We start from the raw sequence: 27,440 nt of genomic DNA on the forward strand, positions 1-27,440 counted from the left end.
GAAATCATTCTTAGAAAACAGATAGGACTTGATCAATATTTGTATCAAACACTCAGAAATGACTTAGGGAAGTTTGTAGTTATGTGCACCCAAAGACAGACAACAAAATTAATAACATGATTAACCTTAAAATAATTATGTTTTGACTATGTCTATTAGTGGTTTAATTAGTCTGAAAGATACATGTCCCTCATGAATTGTCAAAATTATTACAAAATTAAGTGTTCCTGCAATTATGTCCCAAAAGTCTTCAAAGCACCTGTCCATAAACCAAATGCATCAGAAAATGAAACAAATATCAGTTCCCTTTACAATACTCAATTGTTTTTTTTTTTCTTAAAAAAGAAGTCATTAGAGAGGACATTACAATATCTTACAAAACACTTAAGAAAATAATCAAACGCATAGTTATTCTAAGAGATATCGGATAGTAGAGCAATCCACAGAAGGAATGGCTGGGAAACTTTGTAAGGGAACACAACTTGTTTGAAACCCAACTTATGGGACTGCGTGCTATTCATAAGATCTATTGTAGACTTACATTCATGAATCAATTCTGCAAGAGAGTGAGAAGAGGAAGACTGTGATTTAACTACCATTGTCAAAACACTTGAAATAAGCATTAAGAAATGCATCATAATTAGCATTATTATAACATGGAAGTATAGATCAAGATACAAACGATATTTGCTTCCAGGGGTCTGTTCCATAAAACAAGTTTACCAAAAAAAAAAAAAAAAGGCTCATTTCAGTTAGTCTGACTTATTGTTAGTTGATTTGATTCAAAATAAGTCAGACTAACTGAAATAAACCTGGCTTATTTGGTAAACTTGTTTTATGAAACAGCCCCCAGGTGTCAGTATCCCCATCACAAACACTTCTAGCCTTATCTAAAGTTATCTGATGTACAAATGTCAGTCATTGGTGTGACTATTTGGAAATCTGTATATTTATTGCTGACCAAGGCATTTAATAAGACAAGTCTGCATGTGATCCAGCTTACTGATTTACATGTTCACATCATTGTAAAGCATCTGTACAAAACCACCAAATCTACTTGATTCCCATCAAAATATTTTCCTAAACCATACATTTATTAGCTGAAGAGTATAGGATTCTGTTCTACAGCTGTAATGGCCAAATTAAATTTAGAGAGCTTGTTACGCCTAATTAAAGCCATTTGTTCCCCAGACTAAGTGTTGTGACATTATTGGGAAAGGCATGATTTTTATAGACACTTCTCAGTTTATGGGAGAACAATAATAAAAAGAAGAAATAAATCAATAATGGCACAGTGCCCAATGGGGAAAATGAGGCCACAGCAAAAAAAAAAAAAAAACAATAAATACAACAGACCGGTACAGAAGACTGGTACTGGTACATCTCTGTTGAGATGGGATGGCTTATGTTTGCAGTGGTAACGTACAACATTACCAGGACGCCGGGAAAGAGAATTTGAACGGTAAAGTATGCTTCAAGTCTTCCTCTCCTTGCAGTTAAGTTTGGACATCCCTTTCAGCGTCAGTGGAAATAAAAAGCAATTTATTAGTTTGCTTTTTAGCTGTAATTTTCTTCATGACATTTCCAAAAGAAAAAAAAATAAATTCTGACATGATGCATTTTTATTGTCCCTTTTCTTTCTCGTTCTTATAAAAAGTCTCAGGGGAAACAACCTTGACTGCATACAATGTTTTTAAAAAAAATAAAAAAAGTAAATAAAAAGTGTTCAGTCGGAATCACTGCTATCTGAAGTTGAACCACTGGAGCTGCTGCTGCCTGAGTCTGAGGAACTGCTGCTGCCGCTGAGCCGAGAGGGGCCTGAGCCTCCTTTCTCTGAGACCAGAGAGAGAGAGAGAGAGAGAGACAGACACAGTGGTTACAGAATTGTCTGCATTTACATGCCAAACCAAATCAAGAAACATTTGAGAAATGAACTAAATGCACGTTGATTAGCAATAGATTTAATGCTAATAAACCCCATTAGCTTTAAATTTCAGAAAACAATTCAAAACATTAAATCAGAAAGCTAACATATTTTGGTAATTACTTAAAAGCTGCAGTCTGTAACTTTTTTGATTTCAAAATTTATATAATAAGCGAGTACACCATGAATCCATTTTCCAAACTGTGTTTCTGGCTTGTCCTGAATCACTACAGTACACCTATAATAAATGTTTATATTCAGACTGGTTCGGGTAGGTACTGCTGCGGAGTAGCCCAGTAGCTGCGTGATTCGTCATAGACAGAGAGAAGTAGCTCCGGCAAGAGTATTCTTCCGCAAGATGCATGCAGTTCTGTTTATTAACCGCCAGAGCACCAAAAGTTACAAACTGCAGCTTTAAATATAGTGACAGCAGTGCAGTCTGGCATCTAGCTATGTGTGTAAGCCAAGAGAGTGCACTTACGTGGAGGTTTCCTCTGTTTCTTCTGTAAACAGGATTTGACATATCGCTCCAGCTCACGCAAAGTGGAAGGTTTGAGCGTCTCAAAATCTATTTCAATTTCGTCAGGGTTGGAATCCCGCAGCGAAGGCTCTCTGGACTGAATGATGTGGACCACCCTGCCCAACTTCTCTCCAGGCAGCCGGTTGATGTCGAGGCTCAGTTGCCGCTTTTCATCGTACGTCATGGGAAGCGACATCTCCTCGTCAGACTCATAGGCTGGCCCTCGGCCACCCTTCTTTGGTTGCCTGTGAAGGTGCCATCCATACAGCAGAAACTCTTTAGACCTTAACTGATTGTTTCAGATTAGTGATCGACCGATATTGATTTTTTATAACCGATACCGATACCAATTATTTGCATGTCTATGTGGCCGATAACCGATATGCAGAACCGATATTTATTTACTGTTATAAAGTAAATAAATGACTGCGTGAAGTAAGTCCATACTTCACTTTGGTTTTTCCTCCTTTCAGTCATCTTAACAAAAAATGTTTTGAGAATTAGCAGTCTTTCACGCAGGGCTCTAGACTCATTCTTCCCACTGATCTCACTTTTGCGCACAAGCACATAATTTGGTTGCAATTTGTTTTTTGTTTTTGCTACAACATTTGATTAATCAATGCATGCTGATGAACTTTTATCATAGTTTATAGTTATATGGTAACGAAAGTTTTCAACATTCAACTCGTTCTTTTTCATCTGTATTATTTGTGATTTAAATTGTGAACAGGAATTCCTTTTTTCGTGCGCTTTTTACTTTCAAATTTGCGATCTTGGTGTCACATTTTACAAGAAAAGATCATTGTCTGTTTTGCTTATATCTATACACCTTTAACTTTTTAAGACTATAACAAAAGATGGATTCATTGTTATTCTTAATTAAAAAGCGCAACAACAATAAAACAGTACGTTGACAATGACAAACTCTTACATAACATTTATCAACAAAAACGAATAAGACGAGGCATGGCATAGGACACACCACATGCTGTACTATATACCTAGTATATTACAGAATGTTTAGCAAACTCTGAGGAAGCAAATAAATATTAATATATATTTTTTTTTAATTAAGGAAAGCCTCCATAGCATAACCTGAGGTAAACAGCAAAGATAACAAGCTTCTCAAAACGAAAACAAAAAGAAAAGTAAAACTAAACTGGCTGTAGCTGACAGGAGTTTTTTTCTACAAGAATACCACCACGTTCACCTTCTCTGGTTTAAGAAGCGGTCTTTTACTTTTAGGGCTGCAACTAACGATTATTTTGATAATCGATTAGTTGGCCGATTATTCTTTCGATTAATCGGATTAAAAAATATTGACCAAAAAAAACACTATTCCACATTCTGCCCAATGTCCTTCAAACAAACGTGACAACTGAATGCTATGAAAACATACAGTGCTTAATTTATTAGACCACTTATCATAATAAAGAGAAAACATTTTAGAAATGTCAAAAATTTGTTTAAATTTAAAAATGTTATTGTCATTTATTGGACATAATAATAAAAAATGTCCTCATAACAGCTTGCATTCTTGCTGGTATTGTTTATGTACTTTTTGACTGCAATTGGGTATCGCAAAAAAAAAAATACTCAAATAAAAAATATAAAAAAAAAATAAGTGCTCTGGTTTTCTTTCATAGATAACAGCAATAATGATATTATAGCATTAAAAATAGCCTACTACTGTTACTAAAGAGCTTACACATATTGGAGTACTAACCAGTACAGAAAGCCGAAAAATGATTTTGGTTATCACCAATACTGTTACTTTAGAGCAGCAGTGGCACAAACCTTACATAAACACATTGTTAAACTTACATAAATTTGTTAAGCATTGTAAAAATTGAATATAGTTTAAACCTCTATTAAAAATTAAAATAATAAAGATAATAATAAAGACGAATAAAAACACAAACTCAGTGTTAACCAACAGGTAAGAGTAATGTTCTGCAGGAACTACTTTGATCACAGTCACCTCGTCATTTCTTTATCCTGTAAAAGGCCGTTATGGAGCGTCTCATGTTTATATTCAGACAGACAATTACACGCTGTTATCCCTTTAAAGTTCCTACTCTCATAAAATATTTTAATTTATTTTAAACCTTAAATTAACTTTCAACAACAGATAATTCAGCACAGTGGATATGTTTGCGCTGAAAAGCCTATTAATTGTCTCCCTCTCTACTGTGTTCTGTCCGTCTGACGCGCGTGCGGTATTTTAAACTTAACACAGACCGTCAGGACGGACCTTTATGCAAAAATGGAAATGCTCGCGTGAATTTGTGGCATTTATAGATAAGGATATGACCGTAAACTGAACGTTTTTGCGCTGAGGACGCACACGCATCTGTCAAAGCGCCTGACAGGGCAAGCCATTACTCTTATGCATTAACTTAAAGCTTAAAATAAAGAATTATCATGTTTTGGGCAGCTTGGATCACGTGCTTCTCCGGCAGAATCTCATTCTGTTTCCTCCACTATTTTTAGATGCATTTTGTCCATAGAAATGCATTATTCAGTGCCGTAATTTGACTAACCAGCTGAAGTTGGACGTGCACTGTGGGCAGACCCGATTAATCGATAATGAGAATCGTTGTCGATGATTTTCATAATCGATAATAATCGATTTTATCGATTAGTTGTTGCAGCCCTATTTACTTTAGTTTGAAAACAAATCCATCCGTTGCGCTCCATCCGCGACGCGCACCTTCACGCTCGTGCTGACGCGGTGAGTATAAACCAGGCTCTACCCACTAAGCGCTCGCGCTGAAAGCACCTCTCTTCACGTGATCAGTGAAATCTGACTCCTGCTATAATGTGCTGCGGCTGGCAGCGCGCGCTGTATGAAGCAGACGCTTTGGAGTAGCGCAGACCTGGCACTCGTACAAATGCGACCACGTCAAATTTTAACTCGCAAACAATGACCATTTTGGTCGCAGTCTAGAGCCCTGTCATGTTCAATTTAATCTTCGTATTACAACAATAAAAAAACAATTTATAAAAAGCTTTAGCAGCAACACTAATATTAGCAGTAAGCAAAATGAACATAGAAAGTCTAATGTTTTCAAATGGAGAAAAATTAAGTTGATATGACTCCTTTCCTTTATTTTAACTACAGTTTTAGTAGGTTTATAAGCTGTTTAATAGGATAAAGAGTGAAGAATAATTCACTGGATAATTTTAATTCACGGAATAATATTCTCTGGAATATTGGAATATAACAAGCATTGTATTTTATTGCATTTCTCAACTGGCATGCTCTAAATTATGCTGCTGACAGCGCGGTTTATATGCCTTTACACAGAACTATAGGCTACTCAAACTGCGATCGATCGCGGAGATAATAAATAATTAATTTCCATAGAGTTGTATTAATTTAGATGTTTATAAACGAAATAATGGTTATATAGTAAGTGTTAATACAATTTAGGGTGCTTCAAAAAAGTGAATCTTGTTAAAAGTTACATGCGGTGGCCGTGCTGAGCATTTCTTGAGCATCATCCCGCTGAGTGAACTGCAATATGAAAGCGGCTTCACGAGACTAATGATGAGCATATAGACAACAGAGAGAGAGAATTACATTCAATGCTTTTCTTTCCAACATGCAATCATTCATGGCTGTATTATTTAATTCATGCAAAGTTACGTCTTTATTGGGAGAGGACTCGACGGATTATCTATGTGACTCCGACTTCACGAGACTAATAGACCACAGAGAGAATTAAATTCAGCGCTTTTATTTCCACCATGTGCTAATTCATGGCTGTGTTATTTCAGGCAAAGTTATAGCCCATCTTTATAGGGACAGGGCTTGACAGAGTATCTTATTTATCATATTTCTTAGAGCCAAGTTGCATTTAAACTATATATCAGGCATTTATGTAATACATCTAATTTGTGCATTAATGCCTGTAATATTAAATAGTTTACTAACTACAGCAAATCAAGTACCTGCACGCCGTTGCTGTCTCGTCTCCCCTCAGATGCGCTGCAATTGCGATCCTGCGCGCAATTCTGAAAACGTCCACAAGATGGCGGTGTTTATCGGGGAATCCGATATTACAAAACCGATATTCGATTATGGAAAAATGCTTAAATATCGGGAAAAATATCGGTAAATCGATATATCGGTCGATCTCCATTTCAGATTGAATCTATAAAACAAATCCAGAACATCTTTAAAAAACAAATAAAATAAAAAAACAAACCTGTTGCCTGGAACAGTGCTGTTAGCCTTTCTGGCAGGTTGCTGTCCTGGCTTGCCTTTCTCCTCTGGCTTGGATTTGTTGTGTTTGTTCTCTTTCTTTTTCTTGTCTTTTTCTTTCTTCTCTTTCTTTTTCTTTGGTTTACTTACGGGGGCCTGAGAAAGAGCGGCTAACTGTTCATGGACAGCTTTCAGCTGGAGAGAGCCAAGAAGGGGGTGTTAGTGATCTGCTCCAAGTCATCGTCTTATTGTACATGACATTTACATTTGATTATCAAAGACAACTAAAAACTTCATTCATTTTGGTTTTCCAGTGCCAAAGAAACAAAATGTATTCAATTACAGAACAAAACGGCTACCATTACTAAAATAAAAAATAATATTAATAGTACAAGATTTAAGATAATACAATAGTAGTAGTATTACTATTATTAAATACAGTATCTTCCAAAATTCTTAACACTGGACAGACAAAAATAATTCATGCCTGTTATTAACTGCGATTCCAAGAATAAGAGTGTGTCAGAATGAAAAGAATATCGAGAATAGGACAAGGTTTCAGAAGCAATTCTGCCCTTTACAACTAGCAGTAAAATAGTTATATTTAAAAAAAAAAAAAAAACTAACTACCTATTTGTTCCTAGCAATGCCTCTGCTGTTTACCAAATATGACTCAATGAAAAACAAAATCACAACCAATTAAACTGATACTGCCAATAACAGCATTACAATACAGATTATCAGTATCTCTCTTCTAACACAGAGTAAATGATATTTACAGAACAAACCAAAACAGTGACGATATCAGACCGTTACACCCCTATTAACCACATAGCCATGGTAAGCACTGAAGAATACCACCAGACTAGGGTCTCATGCTATGAAAACAGTACTTATAAATATAAAGTGCAGTTAGAGCTTCGCATTTTCTAGAACTAGCAAGAGTTTGTCTAAATGCAAAGCAAGCCAACATGAACAAAGGAAGTTCACATACACGCTCTACAAACACACACTTATCTATTCATTGCCAAAACTTTCAGCACTTCCATCCTAAACATACACGGCTGGATTCCCAACACCACCCAACAAAGTCAATATTTTTCTGCTGCTTTTAACCCTCTACCGCTGATCTCACCATATCATACATTTGATCATCTAATACAAATAATGAAAGCAACTGCACAGCTATTACACAATGTTCATAGGCAGGGACAGGGAAATGAAAAGTAAAATCACCTGATTATTCTTGGTGCACCCGTTTTTTATCCCCTGTCTGCTACCAATGGGGTGCTCCAAAGAGATACACTGGTAAAGAAAATGGCAAGGGAAGAAAGTATGATATAGAACTCCAATAAGACAGAAACAAAAGCCACAAAAAATACTACTAGATCTACGTTTAGGCATTCTGGGATTTAATGCAAAGCAGTATATGCAGCTGGTTGCGGTAGAGGGCTAAAATGCAGCTCTACATACAAGTACACAGAAAGGTGCTTGCTGTGAAAGAAGAGGAGGGGTTATTTTAAGAGAAAGCCCTTCCAGGTCCTTCAGAGCATGAACATTGATTGAAGCAGTCATATGTGGGTATGGTGCGAAAAGGATAATCAGAAGGGCTGACACATATCGGGAGGCCTGAGAGAACATCTCTGAGCCTGGAGAGGTTAAGAGTACTTGGTCCTTGTTTTGAAACCCACCTGTTCCGCACCCACCTGTTCCTGCAGCTCGGCTAGCCGGGTGGCCCTCTCCTCTTCGGAGTCGGAGCTGTCAGAGGTGGAGGAGTCGCCACTGCTCTCACTGCTGACAGTACTCTTACGGACCACACCGGCCCCGCCTACACCGCCTGCCACGGCCACCTCCACTGGCTCGTCGGGCATTTTTGCAAAACGCATTTCAAACACATCCTGAGAGACAAAAAAACAAAAACAAATGTCATTGAACAATTCAATCTATTAAATAAAGAAGTTAAAAGATATTGCCAAATGAGATGGGGTGGGGGGGATGCGCACACACACACCTGCAGCTTTCTGGCCATAGCGACCACCTCATGATCAGGTGGGTTGTACTTGTAACAATTTGAGAACATTAATCTGACATCTGTAGCAAAATCTGTAGCATCTTGGTACTCTCGACTGTCCATTTTTTTCTGCAAGCAAACAAAAAAAATTTGATTCAATAACTAGCTGAACCACAAAAGTACAAATCAGAGCATTACATCTTTGTTTGCAAACTCAACATACTTTCACTGTGCTCAAGTCCATGGGGTGTTTAATTATGTCATGGTAGTCATGTAGCTCGAGAGCCTCTGCGTCAACAGGCTTGTAAAAAGGCCAGGCGTATGCAGCATGCTTTTTTGAAAGCATTTCTTTAAGGATAACCTCACAGTACTTAAGCTGCTCTGAAAGCCTGCCCTTTTTGCTTGCGTGTACGCCTAGTTCTCCATCCTCAAAATCCTTTTTAGGGGGTTTGATGGGGCGACCGGTGCTCTCTCGCCTGGATGCCACCTTGGCCTGTTTGCCTTCTGAAAGAGGGGTGGGTGACTGGCTCCTGCTGGCAGTGATGGCAGAGGTAGTAGGGGTGGTTGTGTCTGCTTTCCTCTTTACCCCCCTTCTTCTAGGAAACAAACACACATGGGGAGACAAAGCCGATGGTGAGGCAATGTCAGTGTATTTATATTAAGTGATATTCTGAGAGGTCCTACGACTTACTTTGATCGTGGGTTGCGACGGAGGCACGCCGGGTACCACGGCGGCAGTGGTTGTGTTCTGTACAGCTGGTACGCTAGGAGTGATGATGGGCACTGGAGCTGGAGATACGACTGGTGTCTCTGAACTTGGTGAGGTGGCACCAGGGAAAACAGAAGTGGGCGAGCCAGAAGAGACTGACCCATCCTGCTGACCTGCATTTATATTATTAGAAAAATAAAGATTTGTTTTCTGCTAATGCATGAATGTAAAATGTTATGATCAATTCATCATGCAGACTATTTATATTTTACCAGGCCCTGATGGTTTGCGCCCTTTGCCCTTTGGGGCAGGAGGAAGAAGTTCAACCTCCTCCTGAGGCATCAGGGCCACCTTTTGTAGGAAGACCTTCTCTAACGCTTGTGCCATCAACACAATGTCATCTGTTGGCTGAGAAATCCAACAAGAAATAAACATGGATTGCATTTGCCAAAGCAGACTCTCCTCCAAACAAGTACAACGTAATCATGTTGAGTTTTAAACCAGACTGTGCCAAGCCATACCTTGTTGTAAATATAACAGTTTGTGAACATTGTGTTGAAATCCTGCATACACTCGCTTGCACTCCAGTAGTACACATTCTCCAGTCTTTTCTTGATGGTGCCCATGTCCATTGGATTCTTTATGATCGTGTGATAGTCCTGGACACCAAAAGAAAACGGCAGAAAGTCTAACAACAAGTCTAACAAACCAAAACTAATACTAATACTAATACAAACCATACTAATATAAAACCAAACAGGATCAACTAAATGAGAAGCTCTCATTCTCAAAGGAAAACTCAATTAAAAGAACCTAGATTTGTAAAATTACAATATCTATTATTACATTGAATGTTCTCTATCACATCCACTCACCGGAAGACCAAGTTTAATGGCATCAACAGGCTGGTAGAAAGGCCATGCAAACTGGTGCCTCCACAGTGTCTTGACAACTACATTTTGCATGTACTGCAGCTGGTTAGTCTTGCGGCCAGGTTTGGTAGGGTTGGTCACCTCAGGGGGAGGAGGGTTGGAGATCGCAGGAGCTTCTGTGGTTGCTGAAGTGACCGTTGACAATGACATATTGGAGAAAAGGGGGAAAACAGCTTTATGGGGAAGGGATCTTTATTACTCTGCACAGGCAGACTTATTTTTGATTCTCAATGTGCTTTCTCTTTATGCTTTTCGGATTCTCTCTAAGCTCTTCAGTCATCTGAGAGGGACCACATCCCATTGCAGGACCCGACCTTTGACCTAAAAACAAGAAACATGACATAAGTCAAAAGTATTACGGTATTCAAACTGAAGACAAACAATACTGCAAATGCATTAAAAAATCACTTTAGAAGCCACAAAGTGAAAGCAGCGACATATCTTTGTGTACCTTATGCACTGAGGTTCATTCAAGTTAAACATATCAGAAAGGAAAAAAGTCAGGCCTATCCACAGGTTGTTTAGATTCAGACAGATCTGAATGGGAGCTTGCAGCCGATTATAAGAAAGGGAAGGGGTATAAGTGGAATAAATGATTGGAAAAGTCTGGCATATCTTTCATTTTCAATTAAATTTTTTTTGCCAGAACATTTTCCAAAAATTGGCTTGCAGACCGTATAGGCTGTGTGTAAAACCTGAGCTATTAATACACTAGCTCACAGGTAATAATAACAACATGTATTCATTCTGAGCTGGAAACACTAGTCATTCCCTGAAAATATTTACTTGAGAAAATTCTGTCGTGATTTAATCTTTTTGTTGTTCCAGACCTGCATAACTTACTTTTATTTGTAAAATACAAAGGCAGAATGACAGTCTTAAGTCACCATTCACTTGAAAAATTATTCAATGAAAGTAAATGGTGACTCAGACTTTTTACTGAGAAGAAAAAGTCATAGGGGTTTAGAACACCATGGGTATGAATAAGTGATGACAATAATGTTAACTACATATTTAAACTACACATTTTCATTAGCTAATCTTAATGAGAGCACATGCGTTTAGTTTGAAACTACAGCAGCAGTCAAAGAATTACCGCGTAAACAATCAAGCTGCCTCACCGGACTAAGTCCAAATAAAATTAGCCATTATCAAAATAATTATTTTAAAATAATAATAAAAAAATCACAACAGAAAGTATTAAAACTTGGATGGCTATATCCAACACTAGATTAATTATCATCTAACTGCTGCACACATATGATACAACTATGAAAGCAATTAATCAAACCGAATTGTTTCCAACACAGCCTTCATATTCCTCCAGCCTCCGACCACAAATATAGCCATAAAATAGCTTATTTACGAAATAAATGTCTCCTGTTGTATTTGTGCATGTGGTGGAGGGAAATAGAGCGGGCGCGCTGAACTGAGCAGCTGATTAGCTTTAGCACAGTCAGTCCACTTAAAGATGGCGCGCAGCTGCAGCTGGCTAACCGAGTTAGCATCCACACTGACCGTCTCCACACCTTCCCAAGGCCCTATAATTCACTCACACCCAAACGTAATATATAAAAATAGAGAATACAAATAAATAAAGAGGCATAGAACGGCTTAGCGGGCAAACAAGTGAATTTGGCCATGTTGTTTCAGCGAGGCTTTGTTGTACTATCGCTTTGTTGAAAACAACTAGCCTCTCGCTAACGGCTTCTCGTGAGATTCAGTAATTGAACGCGAGCTCTATTAAAATATTTATTTAAAATCCATATTACTATGCTAAAATGCATTGTTTAAATAAAAATGTAGCACATTACTCACTCGGGGGCTTCAAGAGAAGGTCTAGCGTGTAGTGATCCCAGTGGCTAGTCGCTTGTTTGGAGGCTGGGCAGCAGCACAGAGATGAGGTACACGGAGTGTTGTGCGCATGCGCATTGGCGCGCTATGTCCAACGCTAACCCATCTGCTCTTTAGTATCAGTCCGACCTTTATTTATTATTATTGTATCGTATTTTATTTATTTTAATAATCTTATATTTACATTTTTTAAATGTACAATTTCTTTAAATTAAATTCAGTTCAATTAAAAATAAATAAATAAATAAATTATTCATTGAAAGTTTTTTTTCTTTTTTCCTAGCACCCTCGACTCCCAGTTTGCAATCCATATATCTAAAAAAAGAAGAAAAAAAATAGTTGTATATTTGCTCTTTTTTATTTCATTTTATTTCATACAATGGTTCTGTAAAAGGCACAATTTACATCTTAGACATAGAGAGTCAGACTCTGAGGCAGGCCTGTTGTCAACTTTCTGCTAATAGGAACAAATTATATCAGAATTATTTATTCATTTCTTTATACAAGTCTCTGTTCACTATAATGGAAATTGATATATTTTTGATGCCTCTTTGTTGTTTATAGTGTGCTGATATAGCTACATGTTTAGAATAATAATTGCATGGTCAAAAATATCTGGTAGATCTGCATAAAAGTAAGAAAAAGATAAAAGAGCTTCTAAAAGCCTCTAGCTCATTATAAAAACTGATACTGCCACTTGGTGCACAGTACAATCTATCACCTCTATGGCAAGCCGTTTTAACATTTAATCTATAAGCCACACTAGTATCTAATTTAACGTTACTGGTACTTATTTTTTAAATACTAGTATATTTTCTATTAATTACTAGTACTTATTCATTAACTACTAGTGCTTATTCTTTAGGTACTAGTGTCTTTTGTAAAGTTACTAGTACTTATTCATTAGATGCTAGTACTTAATCAGCAGATACTAGTACGTTTTCATTAGATACCAGTGCTTATTTATTAGGTACTAGTACTTATTCATTAGATCCTAGTACTTATTGATTAAATACTAGTACTTATTCATTAGATACTAGTACTTATTCATTTGATACTAGTACTTATTCATTAAATAACAGTACTTATTCTTTAGATACTAGTACTTATTCATTAGATACTTGTACTTATTCTTTAGATACTAGTACTTATTTCAATAGTGACTAGTAACTATTATATTGTTACTAGTAACAAATGTTTTATTTTTGCCATTGACTTCTATGGGGATCCGTCATTGAGATATCAACTATTCAGTTTTGACTAGTAAGTATTCCATTAGTGACTAGTACTTAATTTTTATTTACTAGTAGTTATTCATTAGGTACTAGTATGTTTTTTGTAGATACTAGTACTTATTCATTAGATAATAGTACTATTAAATAGACACTAGTACTTATTCATTAGATAATACTATTAAATAGACACTAGTACTTATTCATTAGATAATAGTACTATTAAATAGACACTAGTACTTATTCATTAGATACAAGTACTTATTATTAGATACTAGTATTTATTCATTAGATACTAGTACTTATTATTAGATACTAGCACTTATTATTAGATACTAGTACTTATTTTTTAGATACTAGTGCTTATTTATTAGATACTAGTACTTATTCATTAGATACAAGTACACATTTATTAAATACTAGTACTTATTCGAAATGTTACTAGTAAGATTTTTTATTTTACTAGTACATTTTTTAATTGAACTCTACTGTAGCTATTTGGACTAGTCATAACATAAGATGAGTAAAAAAGCAGATCTTACTAGTAAGATAAGAATTGTTACTAGTAGTAATCACAAAAGATACTAATGCCTAATAAATAAGTACTAGTACCTAATGAATAACTACTAGTATCTATTAAATAGGTACTAGTATCTAATGAATAAGTACCAGTATCTAAAACATAAGTACTAGTATCTAATGAATGCTTACTGTCAGGGCTGTGGGGAGAAGGGATGAGGCGAGGACTCAGTACTGCAGAGAATGGGCTTTATTAATAATACAAATAAACAAAACCAACCAAAACTACCCCGTAGGGGAAAAACAGGACAGCTGGCAGGCTTGGCAAGGCAGGACAGGACAGGACAGGGCTGTCAGCTTACTAGTAATATTAAAATAGATACTAGTCACTATTGCAATAAGTCAAGTCAAGTCAAGTCAGCTTTATTGTCAATTCTTCCACATGTACAGTACATACATACAGAGAATTGAAATTGCGTTACTCTCAGACCCTTGGTGCATACAGTTAACATTAAACACATTCAGATACAGATAAATACAATTTAAACATATGTACATACAACTATACAAATGAGGATATTGTAGAAAAAAATAGAATTAGATCTATAAAGTGGCATAAGGCGCCTGGCAGATAGAGTGCAAAACCAGTTAAATAAAAACAACACTGTGTAGATATATTTGTTTGTGCAAAAGAGCTTATCAGTCTGAGGACATTGTAGAAAAATAAAAAAAGAGAGATAGATAAAGTGCATAAGGCACTTTAATTACTAGTCAGAAATTAAAAGATGATATCACAAACAGAATAACTACCACTACCTGTTCATTTGGAGATATGTTCAACCTCATAAATAACTAGTAAGAATGTATTTGGCGATATCTTAATTCAAACAAGTCATTACATAAACATGAGTACCTCTCAACTGTCCAATCAGAGTCCACATGGCAATACATAGATTAATATGCTGATTTAATTTGATTGTTAAATAGGGCTAACTGGCTTTGTATGTTAGCCTACCTTGCTAATTGGTTACCATAAAAACACAAAGAAAAGATTACAAACCTGTTGTCCAACAAAACTATATTGACATGTTTTTACTCCAAATTCACATCATAACATCAGTCGAGCGTTTGAAATAAGTTCTTTTTGTGATCTGACATGGTTTCATTAAACAGAATGAGGCAGAAATTATGCCACTTTATATTATTACAGTGATAAAGACTATGTTGATTAGCATTGAATTTTAAACATACTTTATTCTTATAAAAAATACCCGAGATGGCTTGAAGAACACAGATAAAACCATATATTGTCGCAATCATTGTTTATTTTCTTTATGCTTCATCATTAAAACGTAAAACTATCTGCATGTTAGCTACTAGGCTACATAAACAGCGAAAGTTGAATGTCTTTGTCCATATGAGGGATTTCCTGGAAGTGAGTCTCACAAGTGTAGTTTCTGCATGAGGGCGCTCTCCAGCGAAGAGTATGAATGAAAAGAAATTACATGAATTGAGTATTCGTTATTGCTCACAAAATAACGAGTAAAAATAGCTAAAATAATTAAGAACTTTGAGGTAAACATTTGCAAATCCTTACGTTTTTCTTCAGTGTAGAGAAGTGTAATAGTTTTTCCCTTTTCTTGCAGCTATATTTATTATTATATTTATTCTTAAATACTCAGTTTTGTATATTATAGTGAAATAATGTTATTACAAAAGTAATATTCCTTATTTTAATATTTTTATTTATTGGTATATAAAAACTTTTTTTTTGTCCAAATCGTGCAGCCCTACACGTACAGAAAACCTTTTTTTTATTAGTAATGTTTGGCCTTTTTTCCAAATAAAGAAAATGTTTGTCTGAAAGCCATAAGGTTCGGATTTTGTGTGCCCTGTACAGAACATTAATGTAAAAACATTCGGTGTCTGTAGCACCAGTGTTATAAGCAAAAACATTAACCTACAGCCCTGATATGATATTTATTGTTTTTACTGGAGGAAAAACAGGAAAATAACAGATAATAAAATTGGTGTTTTATCTCCATCCTGCCACTAGAGGTCACTCGATGACCAACAAACACATTAGACTACTATGTAATTACAGTGTTTACAAAACTGACAAAATAGGTTTTATATGTGCTTGTGTACAAATGATTGTTTCTTTTCTATGTGGTTTCCACAAAAAAAGTACATTCATCTCCGTTCCGTTTCTTGTCTAATCTCTCTCCTATATGTTGGTGGTTCATTAATATTCAACATAGGATTAGCATACTGGGCAGAAATGCTCATTTTAAAAGTACTAGTATCTATTAATTTCAGGGTATCTCTGGTCCAAAAAGTTACTAGTAACTAAAAAACAAGAACTAGTTCTATTTTGTCTTAATAAGAAGAGTATAAGTAAATACTAGTCACTATATGGCAAGCCGTTTTAACATTTAATCTATAAGCCGTACTAGTATCTATTTTCATGCTACTAGTACTTATTTTTTAGATACTAGTATCTTTCCCATTAAGTACTAGTACTTATTCATTAGCTACTAGTGCTTATTCTTTAGCTACTAGTACTTATTCTTTAGGTACTAGTGTTTATTCTTTAGGTACTAGTGTCTTTTTTAAAAGTTACAAGTACTTATTCATTAGATACTAATTAGATACAGGTACTTATTCCAATAGTGACTAGTATTTACTTATATATATATATATACTCTTCTTGTTTAGACAAAATAGAACTAGTTCTTATTTTTTAGTTACTAGTAACTAGTCAGATCTGCTTTTTTTACTCATCTTATGTTATGACTAGTCCAAATGGCTACAGTAGAGTTCAATTAAAAAATGTACTAGTAAAATAAAAAATATTACTAGTAACATTTCGAATAAGTACTAGTATCTAATAAATGTGTACTAGTATCTACTGAATAAGTACTAGTATCTATTTAATAGGTACTAGTATCTAATGAATGAGTACTAGTTTCTAATAAATAAGTACTAGTACCTAATGAATAAGTACTAGTATCTAATAAATAAGTACTAGTATCTAAAGAATAAGTACTAGTTGTCATTAGTCCGGGCCCTGCAGTTCTGCCTTTCTCCACCAGAGGTCACCATCTCCCTTCCTCCCGGACTTCATTCCCCTAACTCCCCTCAGCTGCCACATTACACACACCTGTCACATTATTACAGTCATTACACCCGCACCTGTTCCCCATTGCCACAGACTATATAGTCTCCCCTCTCCCACCACTCTGCCTGGGTTCGTTAATTGTAATTTGTAATGTGTTGCAGTGATTGCATTTCTTGTGTTTTGCTCTGGTCTGGGATACATGCACTGTGTTGCCGTCTGGTATCCCAGACCTTTTCTGTTTAATTTTTTGCCGTGTTGGCTTTTTGTTTTTTGAAATTAAAGAGCACCTTCCCTGCACTTGGACCCTGACCTCATTTTTTCGCGGCGCTTCTTCGCCGTGCCGTGACACTTGTATCTAATGGATAAGTACTAATATCTAATAATAAGTACTAGTATCTAATGAATAAGTACTATTATCTATTTAATAGGTACTAGTATCTAATGAATAAGTAAAAGTATCTAAACAATACATACTAGTACCTAATGAATAACTACTAGTACATAAAAATTAAGTACTAGTCACTAATGGAATACTTACTAGTCAAAACTGAATAGTTGATATCTCAATGACGGATCCCCATAGAAGTCAATGGCAAAAAAATTTAATTTGTTACTAGTAACAATATAATAGTTACTAGTCACTATTGAAATAAGTACTAGTATTTCATGAATAAGTACTAGTATCTAATAAATAAGTACTAGTATCTAATAAATAAGTACTAGTATCTAAAGAATAAGTACTAGTATCTAATAAATAAGTACTAGTATCTAATAAATAAGTACTAGTATCTAATAAATAAGTACTAGTATCTAAAGAATAAGTACTAGTATCTAAAGAATAAGTACTAGTATCTAAAGAATAAGTACTAGTATCTAAAGAATAAGTACTAGTATCTAATAAATAAGTACTAGTATTTAATCAATAAGTACTAGTATCTAATGAATAAGTACTTGTATCTAATGAATAAGTACTAGTATTTAATCAATAAGTACTAGTATTTAATCAATAAGTACTAGTATCTAATGAATAAGTACTTGTATCTAATGAATAAGTACTAGTACCTAATAAATAAGCACTAGTACCTAATGAAAACGTACTAGTATCTACTGATTAAGTACTAGTATCTAATGAATAAGTACTAGTAGTTAATGAATAAGTACTAGTACTTAATGGAAAAGATACTAGTATCTAAAAAATAAGTACTAGTAGCATGAAAATAGATACTAGTACGGTTTATAGATTAAATGCTAAAACGGCTTGCCATAGTCACTATTGGAATAAGTACTAGTATCTAATAAATAAGAACTAGTATCTAAAGAATAAACACTAGTACATGTAGCATCTGTAAAACTGCGTTTTTCCATGTCAAAAACATATCTAAACTGCGACCTCTGCTCTCAACGTCAAATGCAGAAATGCTAATTCATGCATTTATGACCTCAAGGTTAGACTGTTGTAATGCTTTACTGGGTGGTTGTTCTGCACGCTTGATCAACAAACTCCAGATGGTCCAAAATGCAGCAGCTAGAGTCCTTACTAGAACCAGTAAGTATGACCATATCAGCCCGGTTCTGTCAACACTGCACTGGCTCCCTATCAAACATCGTATAGATTTTAAAATCTTATTAATTACTTATAAAGCCCTGAATGGCTTAGCTCCTCAGTACTTGAGCGAGCTCTTATCACATCATAGTCCTCCACGTCCGCTGCTTTCTCAAAACTCTGGCCGTATAATAATACCTATATCAAAATCGACTGCGGACGGCAGATCCTTTTCCTATTTAGCACACAAACTCTGGAACAATCTATCTAACACTGATAGATTGTTCTATCAGACACACTCTGTCAGTTTAAATCTAGATTAAAGACACATTTCTTTAACCTGGTTTACACATAACACACTAATACACTTCTATTATTCAAATCCGTTAAAGGATTGTTAGGCTGCATTAATTAGATCAACCGGAACCGGGAACACTCCTCATAATACACGATATACGCGTTACATCGTAAGAATAATGGCATCTACGTTAATATTTGTCTGTTTCTTTCTTATTCTGTTTCTCAGTCCGTGTCCGGATCAGATGGTGGATCAGCACCGGAAGATGATGTCTGCGGCATTGATCGACGGCAGAGATCGGACACCTGGATTAGCCCCGGGGACATATCCCCAGTGAAGACCTCGACTAAAAATACAATAAAAATAAAACAAAATATAATAAAATACCTAACTATACAATACTATTATTGTTAGAAATTGCAACAATATAAAAATAGAAATATAATGCATTTATACATTTAAAATTTGAATTAAAACAATAAGTTAACAATAAATAAACAATAATATCCTGGCCAGAGGAGAACTGCCCCCCCCCCCCCCCCCCCCCCCCCCCCCCAAAAAGGGAGTTTTGGTTCCTTGCTGCAGGCGGCTTGTTCAGTTGGGGACACTTTAGCGATTAAACTAAACTGAGCTAGACAATGACATCACTGAATTCAATAGAAATACCTTTAACTGAAAATTGAGTGTTTAATCTTATTATTATACATTATTGACACTCTATCCTCCAATTTGATACTGTTAAGTGCTTTGACACAATTTGTGTTGTTAAAAGTGCTATATAAATAAAGGTGATTTGACTAGTACCTAAAGAATAAGCACTAGTAGCTAATGAATAAGTACTAGTACTTAATGGGAAAGATACTACTATCTAAAAAATAGTAGCATGAAAATAGATACTGGTACGGCTTATAGATTAAATGTTAAAACAGTTTGCCATATCACCTCAGCGTTTGAAAAAATTTCCCTCTTAGGCCTCCGTTGAGATGTGCGCATGCGCAGTGGTTGTTACTGCCACATTACCGCCTGAGCCTTCGGTGGAGAGGCGGTCATCCACAATCGTATTCAGCACGATCACCAACCCATTGCATGATCAAAGCGGCCTGTCGCGCGGTTCATCAACAAATCTTTATCCAAAGCCAGTAGTGGACTCGTCCCAAAAGCCAACAGCAGTTTTTATTACCCCCTCAGCAGTCGCCGGTGAGTGAGTTTACTCGCTGCTTTTGTCTGAATGTATGGGGAGAGAGTGAGAGAGGCATGTGTGCAGAGAAAAGATCCATCAATCTTTACTGTATTTAATGTTTTGGGGATGGGACGGATGGGATGACTGAAACGATCGCGATAAACCATGACTTTAGACACGAAGATGTGTAAATTACATGGATAAATGCGTTGCAGGTTGATGGTTTCTCTGAGGCCCTGCGTCTCTCGGATAGCCTAGCTGCTAACAGTAATGGTGTTTTTACAGATCTTCCTGACACACACACGAGCTCTGTAAAGGATATCTAGATTTTAGCGTTGGTGTTTATCCAGATGGTTTTAGACTCTAGTCAGTTTCCCATTGCCATTAGTCTTGTCATGAATGTTGTGGAGATGAAACACTGCTTTATAAGACTTGGATTATTTTTAGTATATCTGTTTTGTGCTTTTATGTGTATACTGGTGTCATATTATAAGCTTTAGATATACAAAATATGTGTTTTCTCATGTGCAGGTGTGCGTTATCAGTTTACATACCCTATCCAGTTTATGAAAGATTGTGAAATTATAGAAATTGTTCATTTAATTATTATTTGTTTTAATAATTTTAATTTACACCTATTACCTTCTTTATCTCTTTACATACCCTTGGTGTTTTATATCGTGTGTTGCTTCCTCCAGCAACAGTGACTCCATGAAGTCTTGATAGCCGTCTATAAGTCCAGAGTGGTAAAGGAAGAAGTTAAGAGTACAGAGCATGATGGGAAACCAAAATACATAGAGCTCCTGGATGCTTTTTGTCAGAGGGTAGACTACTAACAGCCCTTAACAAACCAGGGACTCATACACTTATCACAAAAGTCAGTGATGCCAAAAGAGCATAATTTTAAGAAAACAAACTTTTGAAAAGGATTATTTGTGTGAACTAAATTCTGTTACTATTTGTTTTGTAACCTTTACATATGTACCACATTAAATAGCTTCATTGGGACAGTACAAAGTGAACAAAATGCTATTAAATTTTTCTATATAATATTATTATATAAAAATATTATGTGTGAGAGAGAGGAAATGAGTCCATTTGAAAATGTAAATTAAAAATATATACTTAAGAGCATAATATTTATATTGGAACGATGTTGAGACAACTAACAAATTGACTGGCATCGTGCTTAGTTATTAGTTTTACATGTAGCCTTTCTATGTCATCTGAAGACTAATATCATACAAATGCTCATCAGTGCTTCTCTTTTGGACATTCGGGTTGACGTGGAACTTGCATCTGTAAACCCATTCTTTCCAACTTGGTCGCCATGGCAACTGAGGAGAAGAAACCAGACACAGAGGCTACTAAAACACAGCCGGCATCAGCTGCCTCCGCCAGCCAGAGCAAGGTAAAACATCACTGGGAACGCCCTTCTGCAACACAGTTTGGAATTGCTTTTTTGGCATGGTTTTGGATGATTTTTGTATCGTGCAACGGATATACTCGTGGTATAAATGGTATAGCAGCATTACTACATAATTGTACCTAATATGATCTGTGACAATGTCAATTCTCTTTTCACTGTGTCATTAATGATGTGAGTTCTGCTCAATCTCAGTCAGCACCTGTGAAGCCAAATTATACCTTGAAATTCACATTGGCTGGCCATACAAAAGCAGTCTCTTCTGTCAAGTTCAGTCCAAGTGGGGAGTGGCTCGCGAGCTCATGTAAGTACTTGTACTAGTACAGCACTAATATAATAAGTAGTTAAGTGTTATAGAACAGGGCTTCCCAATATGTAAAATACCTCTTGAGATTTTAAAGGGAAAAAATTTAAATTGTAAGTAACTCACCCTTATGTTGTTCCAAACCCATAAGGCTTTATTCTTCGAAACACAAAGGTTATTTTAATGAACCCTCACAGAATTGAAACCCGACTTAATTGACTTATTTGAGGTTTGTATTTACATCTGAAAAATGATCCACACAAATACATAGCGAACATCACATTTATCTCTATGTAGATGTAAATAAAAGCCTAAATTAAATTTGTTCATTGCATAAAGACCTCATATCAGTTCATAAGATATGGATTAATTACTCAGACTTTCAGTGGAGGGAAAGAAATCTCTCTTGTTTCATTAAAAATATCTTAATTTGTGATTTGAAGATTAACCAAAGTCCTATGGGTTTGGAATGGGTAGATTATGACAGAAATTTAAAGATCATTTACTTACTCTAATGTTGTTCCAAACCTCACAGAAGATCATTTGTTGCTGGTAGCCATTGACTTCTGTAGTATTTTTTACATGTGTAGGGCTGCAGAATTTGGTCAAAAAGAACAAGAGACCCCACTCTGATGCAATTGGAAACTAAAACCTCTTTCAGTGATAAGAATCATAGTTGTTTTGATCTTATTTCTATTGTAGTAATACAATTGCACTTGAATATAAAGTATGTGATATTTATATCTGATAATTATAATTTATTTTACACTTAAAGATACAATACTAATATATCCTAAATTCTTAACTTTCAAACTTTAAACCTCCAAGCTTTTATTTTAGAATATAATTGAATGGACCTTTAAGTCTGTGTTTAGTTTACATATCTTGTAAAATGCTTAAAACCTGTGTCCACAAAAATGTTGAAAATTATGCAAATGTGAAAAAGTTGTCCTGATGCATACTGAGTTGCAAAATGAAAGTTTTTCATATTACCAACATGCATTCATGAGTTTGTATGGAGCAGCATTTACTGCAAACCACCACAGCACATTGTAAATGAACACAGTGCTGCACTTAACTCAAACATGCAGCACATCAGACTAAATCACAGCCTTATGGCAACTTCAATTTCATTTTGATGGCAGTCCTGTTTATTTTATTTTATTTACATTTTTATGATTCATTATTTTTTAATAAACTCACAAAGCCCCCCTTTGGGAAACTGTTATAGATGAATAGCTGTGTTGTGAAAGAAAAGCTATAAATTTCAATTTTTTTTCCCCCCTTCATCCAGCTGCTGATAAGCTGATCAAAATATGGGGTGCATATGATGGCAAGTTTGAAAAGACAATATCTGGACACAAACTGGTGAGTTTCTGAAAACATCCATCGTTTCAGAGTAGCGCTGCGTTTAATTTACGAGGTGTCTAATGTGACCTGGTTTTCCCTCACCTGCAGGGCATCTCGGATGTGGCCTGGTCCTCTGATTCCAACCTCCTAGTCTCAGCTTCCGATGACAAGACACTGAAAATTTGGGATGTGAGCTCTGTAAGTCAACAGCACAAGCCAAAGCTTCACTTCTGTTTATCAAATTTATACAAAATATCACTGATATTCAGGGCTTTTTCTTATTCTGTTTCTTTATATCACCAGGGGAAGTGTTTAAAGACACTGAAGGGTCACAGCAACTATGTATTTTGCTGTAACTTCAACCCCCAGTCCAACCTCATCGTATCTGGATCTGTAAGTCCATTCACAATCATTTGTCATTTCACCGTTTTGTTAATTCAGGAAAACAAACATGCTAATTCTTATCTCTGTGGCAGTTTGACGAGAGTGTGAGGATTTGGGATGTTAAAACGGGGAAATGTCTCAAGACGCTGCCAGCGCACTCAGACCCTGTCTCTGCAGTGAGTGCTTTTATACTTGACATATGATGATCAAATAATCACATTCATAATCGTCTTGTCACAATGATCTTTTCCTTTTTGAATTGTAAAGGTTTACTTGTTGCTTTGTTTTAGGTTCATTTCAACAGAGACGGCTCATTGATTGTTTCCAGCAGTTATGATGGACTTTGGTGAGTGAACTTTGGCTCTTTGAGAATTTTTTTATTTTTTTTTTGACTGAGTGGATAAATATGTCTGGGATGTATAACTAACAACCATACATGCTTATATGTGACTTTTATACAGCCGTATATGGGACACCGCATCAGGGCAGTGCCTTAAAACACTCATCGGTAAGTTTACCAGTCTTTTACACAAAGGCACTTGTTCAGACTAGTTTTAAAAGCAGCAGTTTGTACCTCTAAAGTATTCATGAAACTCGTTCTTATCAAACATGCATAATATTTATATAACAAACTAGTAAAATACAACAAAACGTATGACATCTTTAATAAGAATTAAGGGATTAAAATGTGTATATATATGCAAATTTTTATTAGATGATGACAACCCACCTGTGTCATTTGTGAAGTTCTCACCCAATGGCAAATACATCCTGGCTGCCACTTTGGATAAGTGAGTCAGAGTCTTCTTATTATTCTAAGCCTTTTATGCTGATCATTCTTTAAAAAAAAAAAAAGGATTAATTAAATCATTTCTATTTATCCATGGCCTTTGAAAAGACACTTGCATTCCCTTTGTGTTTTAGCACTTTGAAGCTTTGGGACTACAGCAAAGGAAAGGTAAGATTTGTGTCTGTTTAATTGTTTTAATTCATAAAAATAATGCTTAATCTGTGTATAACTATTTTTTCTTGTTTAGTGTTTGAAAACCTATACTGGTCATAAAAATGAGAAGTACTGCATATTTGCTAATTTTTCTGTCACTGGTGGAAAGGTATGTTGGAACAACACTATTCTAATCAGCTGCTAAGCACATCACACTAAACACAGACATTTAGCATACTCATCAATTTACTGTTTTTTCACAAGAGTGTTCACTGAAATTTCCACTTTTTTTTTTCTTTCCATTTTTGCATTCTCTTTAGTGGATTGTCTCTGGCTCAGAGGACAACATGGTCTATATTTGGAACCTTCAGACCAAGGAGATCGTACAGAAACTACAGGGGCACACAGGTAGAAACAGGAAGTTGTAATTTTTAACACTAAAAGCTTAAAGGGATAGTTCACCCAAAAATGAAAATTCTGTCGTCAATTACTCACCCTCATGTCGTTCCAAACCCATGAGACTTTCGTTCATCTTCAAACAGAAATTAAGATCATTTTGATGAAATCCGAGAGCTCTCTGACCCTCCATAGACCGCAAGGGTACTACCACGGTCAAGGCACAGAAACGTAGTAAGGACATTGTTAAAATAGTCCATGTGACATCAGTGGTTCAACCGTAATTTCATGAAGCTTCGAGAATACTTTTTCTGCACAAAGAAAATAAAAATTATGACTTTATTCAACGATTTCTTCTCTCCTTGGATGTATTTCTCTCGTATTTCATCAAAAATCTTAATTTGTGTTCCGAAGATGAACAAAGGACTTAAGGGTTTGGAACGACGTGAGGGTGAGGAATTAATGACAAAATTTAAATTTTTGGGTGAACTATCCCTTTAAGCCCTACAGTTTGAACATTTCCTGTGAATCGTTCCAGCTGAGCAGTGCGGAATTTGACAGATTTATTTTGGTCATACTTTTTGTCATTAATTTATTCTATTTTACTCCATAGTTGATTGTTGCAGTTTAATTTATACACACTTATGTACGTATGTGTGCACTTCTAATGTTGTGTAAAAATTTTGTCCCCTTTTTTTTATTTTTTGTTGTAGATGTGGTGATCTCAACCGCATGTCACCCCACAGAAAACATCATTGCATCAGCAGCACTAGAAAATGACAAAACCATCAAACTTTGGAAGAGCGACTGCTAAGCCTCAGGCTTATTTTACTTTATTATTTTGTTCTTTTTTTTGTTTGTACTATTCATTTTGTGTGGGGGGAAGAGACTTTTCTTGTTTTTCATTTGAAAGGTCACACTAGACCATTCACACTGATATCAAGGCTCAGCAAGAGGACTGGCGAAAGTGCACTAGCCCGACATACAGTACCCTCTCCTAACACAGCACCCCACTCTCCGCTCACGTGAACTAAAGCAGTCCCTTTCTCTCTGCCTTGCCGCCAGCTCTCGTTCATCAGTTTAAGCATCCAGCAAAACTTTTAAATTTAGGCAGCTTTGTTTGAACTCCACAGACCTATTAGGACAAAGAGAGTGTTCCTGTCTTTTGTTTTGTTTTTTCCTGTAAGTTTTGTAGAATGCCATCTGTCTATCAGTGGTTTGCACACTTCCTGATGCCAGCAGAATGCCTTGGGCACATTTTAAAAGTGGCCATTTTAACAAATGTTTGGAGTATTAAAATTTCTCTGCCTGTATTTGTGGCATTTATATGAGCAGTTTGCAGCTTCACTCCATTATTTGGCCAAAAAGAGGTTTCACAAACTTCTCAGTTGTGAAAGCTTCAAAGACTTACCTTGACTTACCAATGTCAAATCAAACCTCCATGTATGAAATGTGTTGTCTGGCAGAAGGGTGTTTTGAACATCCACGATTTCATGTTTATTTCTGTACAGTACAAAAATGCAACTGTTATATCAGCAATTAAAAATTAATTGTGTTATAGTTGCTCAGCTAGTTGTCAGACATTGTTTATGGTTTTCAGTGGCTCAATGTCTTCTAGGCAGTGCTAACAATAAAACTTTCTCTTTTGTTATAAAAGCCTATAGCAGTCACAGACATAATGTATGCCAAATCCTCACTTTATTCCTACAGCTGTAACTACCTGTAACACCTTTGTTCATATCGGTTTTGGTGCTTATGAAAAATAAATCTGTACAATATATCTGGATGGAACAGCAGCTTGGTCAGAGCTTTCAGAGAAAGTATCACTTAAAATAAAAGGTTTCTAGTAGACTTCAATTACACAAGCAACAAATGTTCATTCTGAGATACATAATTCTAACCGCACAATCTGGTAAAAACGCATTCAGTTTCCAATTATGATGTGATTTCAATTTCAGAACTTATGCAAGGAGGAGTGTTGCTGTGAAGTGAATATGCCATAACCTTATATCTCGTGACCAAAAGCAGTCTGGATGTATTTAGAGCCTTGAGATGTTTCTGTATCTGACACTTTGTACATACTTGCAGCTTCTCTGTTCTTTGATACGTTTACCTCTGTTCTGTGGTCTTATTAACCTGTGTCTCAAGTAGGTGATAGTACTTTGTGTTTTATTTTTCCTGCTCGATGTGGATGATGGTTTGGCATTAACTCATCCTCTGCCTCTAGACTGTCTCTGTTCCTTTGTTCTTGACCGGATTGCAAGTGCACTGCAGTGATGACAAGGGCCGCATGAGGAATTCTATCTGTATTGCATATAGTCACTTTGGACATGACCTGTGACTCAATAAAGATTTTTTTTACCTGTATCCAGCACAGTGTCATCCATGAATTTATAAAACCATTTACTGTGCTTAAGGTGTGAACAACAATGTTGTTTCAACACATTGGTATCTAGGTTGATAGAAAGGGTTTATTTTGCGGTCAAATGTGCATTATTCCACAGGAAATAAGGACCCTGGTGAAATAAGGTGGATCTCATTCTTTGTAATTTGTCAATGAGCTCCTCACAATTTAAAGTAGTTA

General features: G+C 35.8%; 1 protein-coding gene and 1 pseudogene across 2 annotated transcripts; one reads left to right on the plus strand and one right to left on the minus strand.

The window, feature by feature from the left end:
* Positions 1 to 926: 926 nt before the first annotated feature.
* On the minus strand, positions 927 to 12,224 carry LOC306862057 (bromodomain-containing protein 3-like; annotated as a pseudogene). The gene is made up of 12 exons (XR_013786086.1): positions 12,125 to 12,224; positions 10,250 to 10,627; positions 9,896 to 10,033; positions 9,647 to 9,782; positions 9,357 to 9,547; positions 8,889 to 9,261; positions 8,666 to 8,794; positions 8,346 to 8,552; positions 7,891 to 7,959; positions 6,659 to 6,849; positions 2,406 to 2,689; positions 927 to 1,833 (listed from the first exon to the last, which is right to left on the minus strand). The product of XR_013786086.1 is annotated as a bromodomain-containing protein 3-like (transcript).
* A 7,642-nt stretch (positions 12,225 to 19,866) lies between these two features.
* Positions 19,867 to 27,225, plus strand: LOC306862059 (WD repeat-containing protein 5-like). The gene is made up of 14 exons (XM_079404659.1): positions 19,867 to 20,070; positions 21,312 to 21,464; positions 21,675 to 21,783; positions 23,078 to 23,151; positions 23,242 to 23,331; positions 23,437 to 23,526; positions 23,610 to 23,693; positions 23,808 to 23,863; positions 23,979 to 24,025; positions 24,233 to 24,308; positions 24,442 to 24,475; positions 24,555 to 24,629; positions 24,781 to 24,868; positions 25,570 to 27,225. The coding sequence occupies exons 2-14, from the start codon at positions 21,384 to 21,386 to the stop codon at positions 25,668 to 25,670; spliced, it is 1,005 nt and encodes a 334-aa protein (XP_079260785.1). The 5' UTR covers positions 19,867 to 20,070; positions 21,312 to 21,383; the 3' UTR covers positions 25,671 to 27,225.
* Positions 27,226 to 27,440: the final 215 nt, after the last annotated feature.

The sequence above is a fragment of the Barbus barbus genome (assembly GCF_936440315.1).
Source record: "Barbus barbus genome assembly, chromosome: 43".
NCBI lineage: Eukaryota > Metazoa > Chordata > Actinopteri > Cypriniformes > Cyprinidae > Barbus > Barbus barbus.